Source organism: Clupea harengus, chromosome 18 (assembly GCF_900700415.2).
Source record: "Clupea harengus chromosome 18, Ch_v2.0.2, whole genome shotgun sequence".
Lineage (NCBI taxonomy): Eukaryota > Metazoa > Chordata > Actinopteri > Clupeiformes > Clupeidae > Clupea > Clupea harengus.
Window position 1 is genome coordinate 19,116,061 of NC_045169.1, and position 12,500 is coordinate 19,128,560.

At 45.4% G+C, this 12,500-nt stretch overlaps 1 protein-coding gene across 3 annotated transcripts in view; it reads left to right on the top strand.

Moving 5' to 3' along the window:
• The window catches only part of clcn5b (chloride channel, voltage-sensitive 5b), a 36,916-nt gene that overhangs the window by 7,013 nt on the left and 17,403 nt on the right, over positions 1-12,500 (top strand). For all 3 annotated transcript variants that reach the window (XM_012830862.3, XM_031585372.1, XM_031585371.1), the window contains exons 3-6: positions 4,975-5,120; positions 6,462-6,561; positions 7,732-7,919; positions 10,894-11,016. In XM_012830862.3, coding sequence (XP_012686316.1) covers positions 4,975-5,120; positions 6,462-6,561; positions 7,732-7,919; positions 10,894-11,016 — 557 coding nt within the window. The remainder of the gene's footprint in view (positions 1-4,974; positions 5,121-6,461; positions 6,562-7,731; positions 7,920-10,893; positions 11,017-12,500) is intronic.

Here is a 12,500-nt window from a genome sequence, read left to right on the forward strand (position 1 = left end):
CTGTCATAATGCTTATGTCATAATGCTTATGTCAAAATGCTTATGTCAAATTCGGTTAAGTATATTAGTTATAATTTTGGTATTTGGCAGACAGCTTTTAGACAGCTTGTCCAAATCGACTTACAAATTAATTAAATGAATACAAAATAAACAAAAATACAATATAAACAACAAAAACAACAACAAAATACACTACTGGTATACCACAACAAAATGCACATAACAATATTGAATACCAGTTTATACTAAAAAAAGTTTCTTTTTTTATAATTTATATTTTTATTTATTATATATTGCTGTCACCATTCACAGCTGTGCATGTACTCCTGACTGCAGGTCAGTGTCACGCATCCGTTCAGTAGGCCTTGACGTAAGCACAGGAAGTGAGCTCGTCTGATACCGAGATCAGATGTCAGGTTCCCATGGTTACCGTCACACATGGGAGACCTTGCCAAATTGGAGGTCTTTTCCCAGGAAACCCCGCCAAACACACACGGTCACACACACTCACACACTCACACACACTCACTCACTCACACACTCACACACTCACACACTCTCACACTCTCACACACTCACTCTCACACACACTCTCACACACACACTCACACACTTACACACACTCACACACACACACTCACACACACACACTCACACACACACACTCTCTCACACACTCACTCACACACACTTACACACTCACACACACACACACACACACACACACACACTCACACACACACACACACACACAATGTACATGCTGTACATGCTGAGTTGCACACACTCTTCCAGCAACAAACTGCACACACGCACAGGATGACCTTGCCAAGGGTGTTTTGAGTGGTACTCCCCTTGCCAAGGCTTGTCCCAGAAACGGCGAGGAAGCTTCTGACTCTGGCGCTACCACCTTCAGCAATACCAAACCAAGAACAGCCATGCTCACGCATAGTTTGCCTGAGGCAGTGATACTGCACCCCCCCTCCCCTCTTTCTATGCTACTTTTTCTCTGTCTCCCTTGTCTCGGTTTTTGTTGTTTGTGTGCTTCTGATATGTCAGTCCAGCTTCACAGCGCACTGTCCTCTGGGCTCTGATTTAGACATCTGCATTCAGGGAAGTGAAATAGAATCAGGCCAGTTGGCATGAAGGCTAAATGTGGAATCTCCCACACCGTCGGTCTGCTCGGGGGCAGTGGTCGATGCACGGACGGCTTCTGCTCTCCTCCGTCCTCTTTTGCGTCCTCTTTTTGGCGTCTCCTTTCGGAATAAACAACCGAGTAAGTGCTGAGTTTTTTTTTGTGGTGAGTCACATTGCGTTTTTGATGCGGCGCTCACGGTGATGTACATGCCTATGTGTCTGCTCCACACACACTCACACACACTCTCTCTCACGCTCTGCTGGTCTCTTATACGGCCTCTCAGGGTGAGGGTCAGTCTCCGTACACCCAAGTGTTACTGGGTTCAAAAGGTCTAAATGCATAATGGATGACTTAAGTCTCAAACACTGTCATGCTGCGCAAAATCCCCCCAAAAAAAACAAATTTTGTCATGTCATATTGCGCAAAAAACAAACAAACAGTATGAGCATTTCGAGAAGCTTCCTCGTAAATGTTTAGGTGGGACAAAAGGCCGGTGACGTGGCTGTCGCGACTGCCTGTATGGTGTTTCTCATGTGTGACACCTTTTCTTAGGCATCCCCGGCGTTTTGTCCCACCTCTAAACCTTTTTAGTGAAAGCTTCCTGAAATGCTCCTACTGTTTGTTTGTTTTTTCTATCTGTATTTTGCGCAATATGACATTGTTTGAGACTTAAGTCATCTGTTATGCATTCAGAGCTTCTGGCCTATGAACCCAATAACACTTTGGTGTGTTGAGGCTGACTCTCACCTGACTGACCATATAAAGACCAGCAGAGCAGAGCAAACATTCTTGCTTTCTGTAGCCCCGAGACCACTGATACCAGACGTAAGACTAAAGGTAAACTTCTAAGAGTCGGCTGGAACAGGGCTGTGAGTTGGGAGTTTTTGTTGACCGCAGTCACCAACAAAATCATTGATCATTGAATGATTGCATGCATGCACTCGTTACTTGCTTGCTTGATTGTAGTCACTCATGCTTAACATCAGCTTGTAGTCGGACTTGTTTTGACTTTGTCTGGGAATATGGTGAATGATTGAACGCAGTCTGCTTCATTGAGTCGGCAGCACTATGCTAACTTATTCACCCTTATACTTGTGTCCATAGTCACTCTATGGCCTGCTTACTTATTCAGCCTTATACTTGTGTCCATAGGATGGCCTGCTCCCCAGCTAATTTTCCTGCATGTAGTAGGTTTATTTTCTGTACATTTACATGGAGTCATTCGGCAGAAGCTTTATCCAGTGGGAGTTACAGTACTGTACACTTTTCCAGTAGGTTTTTCCGACACTAGTTGACGTCTTTCAGGACTAGTTAGGACAGATGTGTGGTTATGGCCTGGGTCTGGGATTCGCAGTACTGTACAGTTTTACATTTATATTTATACAGTATATAACTCTGTTAACTTCAAGTTATGGTATGGTTAGGGTTTGGGGTTGGGTTTGGTTAAGGTGATGTTCAATGAACAATTAGAAAGACTGAACTTGTAGTTCAACAAACTTTCTGTGAAGTCTCTGTCGGCAGATTATCCAAATAAAGTGTTACCCATACTTCATCTCTCTGATGGCTATGTTCTACAATGGCTGTGTAGTTCTCCTTCAAAGCTAACTTCCCCTGTGGGTAATCAGTCTATTCATCTTCGTGGTGCAAGAAAGTATTTAACTAGTCGCCCCCTCCTCAGTAAATAGTCTCACAGATTGATAGCCTCGGCTTTGTGGTCTGTGGGGTCATTTTCACTCGACACCCCACAGCGTACTTCCTCTCTAATCTCTAATCTGTAATCTCTAATCCACCCCTAGTGACTCATGCAGTGACTCATACGGTCCGTGCTAATTCACCAGTATGCTAGCTGACCAACGGAGGTTAACTCACCGGTTTTGGTGGTAGTCGCAAGACACACATTCTCTCATGTCTGTAGTCATAGTTCCACCTGCGTCTCTCATGATGTCATTTCCTGTATGGCAAGCTTGAGCAACGTTGCTGCCGATAATCCTAATGTGAAGGTAAACCAAAAGAGGTTGTGTCCTCATTTCACAGCAGTCACCCTCAGCTGGGTTTACTGTGACAATATCATTAAATAACACATTTAAATCACGTTATCACAAATCATCATCCAGCATAATATCATGACTGTGCCAGGCCTATCTGTTCTTGTCTTTGATCTGGTTTAACAAGCGTTTTATTGCATCTTAACCTACTCTCCCTCTGATGACCATCCTGTAGTTGTGACTCATTAGTTTTCATTATGATTGTATTCACATTTCCATCAGTACATGCAATCATTCAGCTCATTCTTTTTTAACATTGTTGTTGATGTTTCCTTGATTTACATTTTCTCTATGATTTTTGTTTTTTTCATGGATGCTTCCCTTTTATATTCTAGAAATTATTTATCTCCTCGTTATTATGTTCTTGTAATTATTTATCTCCTCGTTGTATCTGCTGTTATTTAGTTAGCGGGTCTATTTGCTTTTTTTTTTGTTTGCCTTTTAATGATACCATACCCTGCGTCTTTCTCTTACTCAGTATAATGAACATTGCATGTTTATCTCATAATAGTTTTAGGACTGTCGCCATACAAACAAAAGAGTTCCTGTTGTTGATATTATTATGGTCTGTGGTTTTCCAGTTTCCCCAGATGCATGATTACTGGGCGTTTATTTCCCCAATAGTTCCTCACATGCTGGGCCATGAGCTGATTGAGTGTGTTTGGCCTCTTTATGTGTGTTCATGTTAAGGCTGTTTAAAAAACAAACAAACAAACAAACACCTGTGACCTTTGAAAATTGTGGTTATTTCCTCGTTCTGCTGGTTCCTCTGGATTGACCGCAGTGTTTGAATTGTGACTTGGTTTCCTCCTGCTGCTGTGCGTATCCTAATCAGGTGCATGGTCTACAGGAACATAGCATTTCACTCTGTTCCTATAGTATCCTGTCTCTTCTCTCTCTCTCCCCCCCCCCCCCTCTCTCTCTCTCTTCTCTCTCCTCTCTCTTTTCTCTCTCTCTCTTCTCTTCTCTCTCTCTCACCCTTTCTCTTCTCTCTCTCTCTCCCCTCTCTCTTCTCTTCTCTCTTTTCACTCTCTCTCTTCTCTTCTCTCTCTCTTTCCCCCTCTCTCGTCTCTCTCCTCCTCTCTTCTCTCTCTCTCTCTCTTTCTCTTCTCTCTCCCCCCTCTCTTCTCTTCTCTCTTCTCTCTTCGCCGAAGCGATGTGATTGTGACCGTAGCAACTGAGGTTACCCGGCATCCCCTTATCCAAATGGTGGAGTGTTTGGTGCCAGTGTGTGTCTAGTGTGCTCCAGTGTGTTTACCTTGTGCTCTAGACCTCAGCAGCTAGGCCAGACTATCCTCTGTGCTGTGTGTGTGTGTGTGTGTGTGTGTGTGTGTGTGTGTGTGTGTGTGTCCTCTGTGCTGTGTTTTCTCTATCTCTGGCCAGGCTATCGGATAACACCGTGTAATGTTTGGGGTAGGGGGTATTGCAATCAGCTCTCTGTGTCTCCTCAGGGATGTGTGTGAGAACAGTTTCTTCCTTTCAGTCTATCCCTCTCTTTTTCTTTCTCTCTGTCTCTTTGTGTGTGTGTGTGTGTGTGTGTGTGTGTGTGTGTGTGTTTCTTCTCTCTGTCTGGGCTCCTATTGTAGTTGGCCTGGACTTCAGAAACGCATAGTTTCAAAAGAGCTCAATGCAGTATCACAATAAACAATTCCCCCTGAACAGATGTTATGGCCTACTTCAGATCTTGCACAATAGCAATTCATAGCTTCATGGAATGTCCTTGTGATGACAATAGTGCCTTCGTGTGTGGTCGTGGTTTCTCAGGCCCCTCGTGCTTTTTGTCCCTCCTAGTGTCCAGTAGCGGCGGGGTCACTAACGGGCAAGCCAAGCTGATGGACCTGCTGGACGAGGCCGTGCCAGGGGTGGGCACCTACGAGGACTTCAACACCATCGACTGGGTCCGGGAGAAGTCCAAAGACCGCGACCGACACCGAGAGGTGAGCAGGGGCTGCCTTAGGGCTCGCGTACCTGAACTCAGTTTACCTGACAGTGGGCATACCTGAACACAGTTTAGCTGACAGTGGGCGTACCTGAACACAGTTTAGCTGACAGTGGGCATACCTGAACACAGTTTAGCTGACAGTGGGCTTACCTGAACACAGTCCAACTGATAGGAGGCATACCTGAACACAGTTTATCTCATAGTAGTGTCACGACTGCCTGGCTCAAGGCAGCCCTGACATAAAATGGGTCGACCACACCGTAGTGATAATTAAAAAGGGTTTATTTACAATAGGGAAAACAATCAGTATAATGTATTAAAAGGAAAGTGTCGTGCAATGTGTCTAGGGGTAAACAAGTAAACAAACAATAGTGTAAAACGCGACGAGGACGGAGGAAGCATTGAGTGTGGAGTTCCGTAGTCGGACGTCTTCTCCCAGGCTCTCACCACTGGAACAATTTGTACCCTACAACGGCAACGCAGAAGTCTGGAGCAGAGAGAGACCGTCCATGGCAAAACCCCAGCCTCTTATAGGCCAGCCCATTACCTGTTCGGCACTCAGCACCCTGCAGGACAGATAACCAACAGCCGTAACACAAAAGGGGCGGAGCCCCTGGCCTTATTAGTAGGGCCGTAACAGTAGGCATACCTGTCTAGCTGAGAGTTGGATGATGGAACATCGTCTGCTCGGGCACATTTGCGTACCTGAACATGGTCTACCTGACAGAGCTTACTAAAGCATGGTTTAAGTGACAGTTGACTTTAGTATAGTCTACCTGCCGGTGGGCTTCTATGAGCAGAGTCTAAACAAGAGTACACGAGTACACGAGTCATGTCATTGTTCTTCCTCCTTTTGAGTTCAGTGGGTACTGAAGGAGGCACATGGAGTTAGACTCTGATCTGTGTCTTTGAATCCTTCTTCTGTCCGTGCTGAATCTGTGCTCAATGCTCTCTGGTCACTACACATGCACTAATTCTCCATCTTCCCCTCACGCCTTTTCTTTTCCTCTGCTTCTCATCTTCTTCACAACCCCTCCCTCTCTCTCTCTCTATCTCTCTCTCTCTCTCTCTCTTTTTCTCTCTCTCTCTCTCTCTTCCTCTCTCTCTCTCCCTCTCTCTCTCTCTTCCTCTCTCTTTCTCTCTCTCTCTTCCTCTTCACTCCTCCCTCTTTCTCTCTCTCTTTCTCTCTCTCTCTTCCTCTTCACTCCTCCCTCTCTCTCTCTTCCTCTCTCTCTCTCTTCCTCTTCACTCCTTCCTCTCTCTCTCTCTCCTTCTCTCTCTCTCTCTTCCTCCCTCTCTCTCTCTCTCTCTCTCTCTCTCTCTCTCTCTTTCTCAGATTGCCATTAAAAGTAAGCAGTCCTACTGGGCTCTTCTCCACAGTGTGAATGATGCCTTCTCAGGCTGGCTGCTCATGCTCTGCATAGGCCTCATGTCAGGTCAGTCACACACACACACACACACACACACACACACACACACACACACACACACACACACACACACTGCATTATAAAAACATGTGACTGTCAGTTTATGCTCTGTCAGTTTTTGCTTCTGTCAGTGCTCCTCCTGTCAGGTTTGTTACACACACACACACACACACACACACACAAAACCTGTCTTAAAACATCTCTAGACACACACATTCAAGTACAAACACACATGTCCTTGTTCACTATGTTTACATTCTTTTTCTCTCTCTCTCTCTCACACACACACACACACACAAACACATGTCTCTTGTGGCTTCAGTTTAAACTGTAAATGAGAAGTTAACCAACCGCCCGATGCTGTTTAAGTAAACACACACGATCACATGTGTTTCATTTTATTCTGTGTGTTTTCCAGTTCTATTATTTCATCCCATGGTGTGCTGCGCCGCTCTTTGCGGCTTGCGGAAAACAGACTTGTTTACGTTTAAAACTCCAAAAACCAAACTCTGTGCCCCTAACGCAATTAAACCAGCTTACTTATTAAACGGACCTGGACCCAGCCTTCGCCTCTCTACTCCCTGCAGTGTTATAAACCAAACAGGCTGTGTGTGTGTGAGTGTGTCATGTGTGTGTGTGTGTGTGTGTGTGAGAGTGTGAGAGTGTTAGTGTGAGTGTGAGTGTAGGTTATGGTGAACAGATGTAGGCTAGAAGAGGACAGGACCTAGATTGGCATGACTACGCACTCATACACACACGCACGCACATCCACACATCCACACACACGCACACACACACACGCACACGCACGCACGCACATCCACAGATACACAGATGAGATGGACTAGTCAGTTAACCAAATTTGAAAAAGTACAGAGCTCTTCTCCATGTTCTCACCTGCCCGACCACTCACTCTCTACTGGTTCCTGATTGGTGGACCTGTAATTTAGACATTTCATTTGTCCATCCATCATTCCATCGTTTGTCTGTCTGTTTGTCTGTCTGTCTGTCTGTCTGTCTGACACCCTCACCCCACTTCTCTGTCTGTCTGTATATCAGTTTGTCTGTGTGTGTATTAAACTAGCCTGTCTCTCTCTGTGTATTTATCTATACACTTCCGCCCCTGAGGTGCGTTTCTGTTTACTTACACTCCTCACCTCTGTCCTCCCCTATCAGGTGCGCTGGCGGGTCTCATCGACATCACGGCGCACTGGATGACCGACCTGAAGGAGGGCGTGTGTCTGGACGGCTTCTGGTTCAACCACGAGCACTGCTGCTGGACCTCCAAGGAGACCACCTTCCACGAGCGGGACAAGTGCCCCCAGTGGAGGAGCTGGGCGGAGCTCATGGTGGGGGTCAGCGAGGTGAGGAGACTGGCCGCTGGGTAGCGATGGCGCAAGAGAAGGCAAGGCCTGTGTTGATTTGCTCAAACGCCAATGGTGATTTCAAGTTCAGGATTCTCAAACGCCAAGGGTCATTTAGGTCCTGGATTCTCAAACGCCAAGGGTCATTCAGGTCCTGGATTGTCAAACGCCAAGGGTCATTCAGGTCCTGGATTCTCAAACGCCAAGGGCCAATCAATTCCTTCCGGGTATCGATCCTGAAATGGTAATATGATGCCGACAAGATGTCATGAGGTCCCGTGGATTAGTCAGGGCCTGGATTCTCAAACAGCGTTGTATCTCCTTAAAGACCACCCCAGGGGCTTCTGGGTAAAAACAGGACCTGAACTCTCAAATGTCGCAAGGGTCCCTGGGATAAATCAGGGCCTGGATTCTCAAACGTCTTGCGTTAATCAGGCCCTAAATTCTCTAATGGTTGTCCAGCATTTTAGAAGACTGGAGCATAATCTCTGTGGTTCTGTGTGGAAGCTCTAATGTCAGTTGTAATTAGGGCTGTCAATAGATAAAAAAAAAAAAACGAATTAATCGCACATTTTGAAATTAATTAATCGCGATTAAAAGTTTTTTTTCTTCTTAAGACTAAATCTTATAAATTAACGAGTAATCACTTCATACAAGCGTGTATTTTAGACACTGTTGTTTAATTGTATTTTTTTTTAAACACAATGGTGCCCCTCGACGGTAAATCGTAAGAATTTCCCCTGAAGCATTTCGAATCACCTCAATCAGCCCACTGTCCTCAACTATGTTGCAACCCAAATGGCAACCTTTTCACGGACTGGTCTAGTTATTTTCCTAGAGAAGTCATGGAGTGTGGGTTGGGGACCATCTAACCTGGGACTGCTTTGCATTAAGGTGATAACTTCAAGACGAGCTGCTTCTGTGATGGCTAAATTCAGCTTGACAAATGCTACATACAACTTTAGTTTTGTTGATTGTTCCGTCATTTTGGCTCTTAAACAGAGACTTTCCGCCCAACAATCCCTCAGCTCTTTCCATCTTCAACTACCGCAGTGGTTCTCAAACTTTTTCTGTCATTCCCCACTTTGAACAAGGGGGGCTATTCAAGTCCCACCTGTCCCTCATCGCTCCCATAAAATGGTAGGCCAAGCCCCTTACAGGTTCAAGTCTGGCCTGATGTAATTTCCCAATCCTCTCCCCACCTCTTCTCCGCCTCGCTTCCAGTCATAACTTCATGTCATGTCCAAATAAAGGCATTAAAAAAAAAAAATATTTAATCGCGTTAATCGCGGCCGCATTAATCGCATAGATTAACGCGTTAACGCTGACAGCCCTAGTTGTAATACAACAGGTGACACCACACAAAGCTGAATGTAACATTTTAAAGGAAACAAGTGGGTGTTCTTGGCCTGGATTCTCAAATGCAATGTCAGATAAAACTCAGACAGGATGTCTGAGCATCTGCCAGATTAAACAGTAAGGCTCTTGGCGTTTGCAGATTTTTGAGTGGAGGACAGATTTCAGCATCGAGGATTTGACTGCGCAAGTTTCCTAAGAAGTGTTTATTAAAGATTTCCAGGAATGCTCCACCCCACTCCTACCCCATTCAAGGAAAAAACGCTTCATACCCACCCACGTCCTCTCTCTCTTTCCTTCTTTCTTTTTCTCTCTCTCTCTCTCTCTCTCTCTCACACACACACACACACGTTCACAGACACACACACACAGTACGCTTATCATTTGTAGATGATTCGATTTATGAAGGCCCTTCCCTGTGAAATCTCTTGGCTGTGACAAATGACCACAGTACTCCCTCTGCTGGTGAAAATGTGACATTACACCAGTGTGGACATCTGCTCTTTTACAGCAGTCTGCAGTCTTTTTACACCTTCCTGTGTTTGTTTTTGAAAGTAACCCACACAATAAACCCAGTTAAGCAACCAAAGGGGTTAACTCTGCAGTACTACTGGGAGGGTCTGAGCAACGGTAATGCTGTGTAGCCCATGCATAGAGAAATAGTGTGATATTCCTGGATAGAATATTGGTTAAAGCCAAAGAACCAGAAATTACCTTCTGCTATTTAATGACGATGGTGCATCCTCGTCACACAATTGCACATAACGTTAGGTTACTCACTACCAAACCCTGTTTCTATGGTGACACAAGGCTGCACCTTGGAGAAAAACTGAAACAAATGCCAGGAAGAGAACTGGTTCTTTAATTATCTAGGCACACGGTACAGGGACACATCAAACTGAATGCTTGAAAGAGAACCAAAATGAATGCTTGAAAGATAACCAAAATGAATGCTTGAAAGAGAACCAAAATGAATGCTTGAAAGAGAACCAAAATTAATGCTGGAAAGAGAACCAAAATTAATGCTGGAAAGAGAACCAAAATTAATGCTGGAAAGAGAACCAAACTGAATGCTGGAAAGAGAACCAATCTTGAGGGCAGCGTTGCGGTGACATCACTCGGTCACTACATCACCACTACCCTAGTATGAGCTGCATCCCCCTCAACTTCAGGAAGTGAAAGGTCCAAGTCTCGCCCACATTTGAGCTGGATGCCTGCACGGTTGTCCCTAGATGCGTAGTCAGTATAGAAGTAATCTAATAATGTAGATGTACGTTAAGCTCCGTCCTGGTCTGGGAGATTAAGTGGCGAACGAAGGAGGGCATTCCCATGGATCTCTCATATTTCGTGCAGGAATGTTTTTAGAGGTTTTTTGAAGTTTGAAATTACATAGTTATAGTACATTTCATAGAAAAAAATTAAAAATGAAATTGTATGTTAAAAAATGTGCATGTATTGCTTTGTGTTGTGTGTATGCACATGCATTTGTGTGTCTGTGTTTTTTTTATCTGTATTGGGTGTCTGCGTACATGGTAAACTTCTGTGTGCAGGGCACAACTCTTAAATTAACTGTGTGTGTAAATTAACTGTGTGTGTACATGTCTGTTTTGTCCTGCAGGGGGCGCCAGCCTACATAGTAAACTACCTGATGTACGTGTGCTGGGCGCTACTCTTTGCTTTCCTGGCTGTGTCTCTGGTGAGGGCCTTCGCTCCATATGCCTGTGGATCAGGAATACCAGAGGTATGGCCTTGCGCACACACGCACGCACGCACGCACGCACGCACGCACGCACGCATGCATGCATCTGGGGGTTCCAGAATTACTGCCTTCTGCATCCCCCATATACTAACACACACGCTCCCCCTTCATCTCTCGCTCACTCTCTCTCTCACACACACACACACACACGTACGGAAAGTTTTCCGACCCTTTCAAGTTTTCCACATTTTGATATGTTTCAGACTGGATTAATTTTTTTTCTCATCAATCTACACACAATACTTTGACAAAGCAAAAAGAGGCTATGTGAGAGTTAAACTGAAAGACTTCAGACCCTTTGCTATGATGTCATGACGTGCAATTGAGCTCTGGTGCATCCTGCTTCTGTCAAAGGTCTTTGAGATGCTTCTACAGCTGGAGTCCACCTGTGCCTAACTGAGATCATTGGTCCTAATTAGAAAAGGCACACGCCTGTTTATATAAGGTCTCACAGCTGATGGTGTACGTCAGAGTGAAAACCAAGCTATCGGGCAGAGAGAACTGTCTGTAGACCCGTGAGATCGTGTCAGCACGGATCTGCGGAAGAAGACAAGGACCTTTCTGCAGCGTTGAAAGTGCGCTAGAGCACGGTAGCCTCCATCTTTCCCAAATGGAAGAGATGGGGAAGAGTCTTCCTAGATCACACAGCCATCAACACTGTACTGCCTTAAAGAGTGTGTGGCCCCTTGTAGAGTTGGACAGCAAATTCCTAAAAGAACAAACAAGCTGAGGATTATGGGTAAACAGACCAGGAAGTGGAGGGTAATGGTCCAGGTGCCGCCCAGCCAAACGGAGTGATCGGGGATGAAGGTCCTTGGTCAGGGCAGGGAACCTAGAACCCAGTGGCCACTATGAATAAGATCCAGAGTTCCTCTGTGGGGATGGGGGAACCTTACAGAAGGCCCGACCAATCAGGCCTACATGGCAAAAGCCGTTCCTCGCTAAAAATCACGTGTCTGCACGTTTGCCAAAAAGCACACAACGGCACGTTTGCCGAAAAGCACCCGAACGGCTCTCTGACCCTGAGAAACCAAATCCTCCGGTCTGATGAAACAAAGATGGAAGTGTTTAGCCAGCGTTCCCAGCGGTGTGTGTGTGGAGGAAACCAGGCGCTGAGCATCACTGCATTAATACCCATGAATCCCTGCAGTCAAACCCAGCGGAGGCAGCAGCATGCTGTGGGGATGTTCTTCTGCCATAAGGACTGGGAGACCAGTCAGGTTAGATCAGTCCAAGATGAGTCTGAAAACTTGAAAGGGTCTGTACATTTTCCGCATGCACTGTAGTACACACACACACACACACACACACACACACACACACACACACACACACACACACACACACGTGGCTTTTGAAAAGTTTTGATTTAGTGCACTACACCCCACCCGACCATCTCTCTCTCACAACCGACACACACACACACATGTGCTAGCAAATAAATAAAATACTCTCTTTTTTCCGTA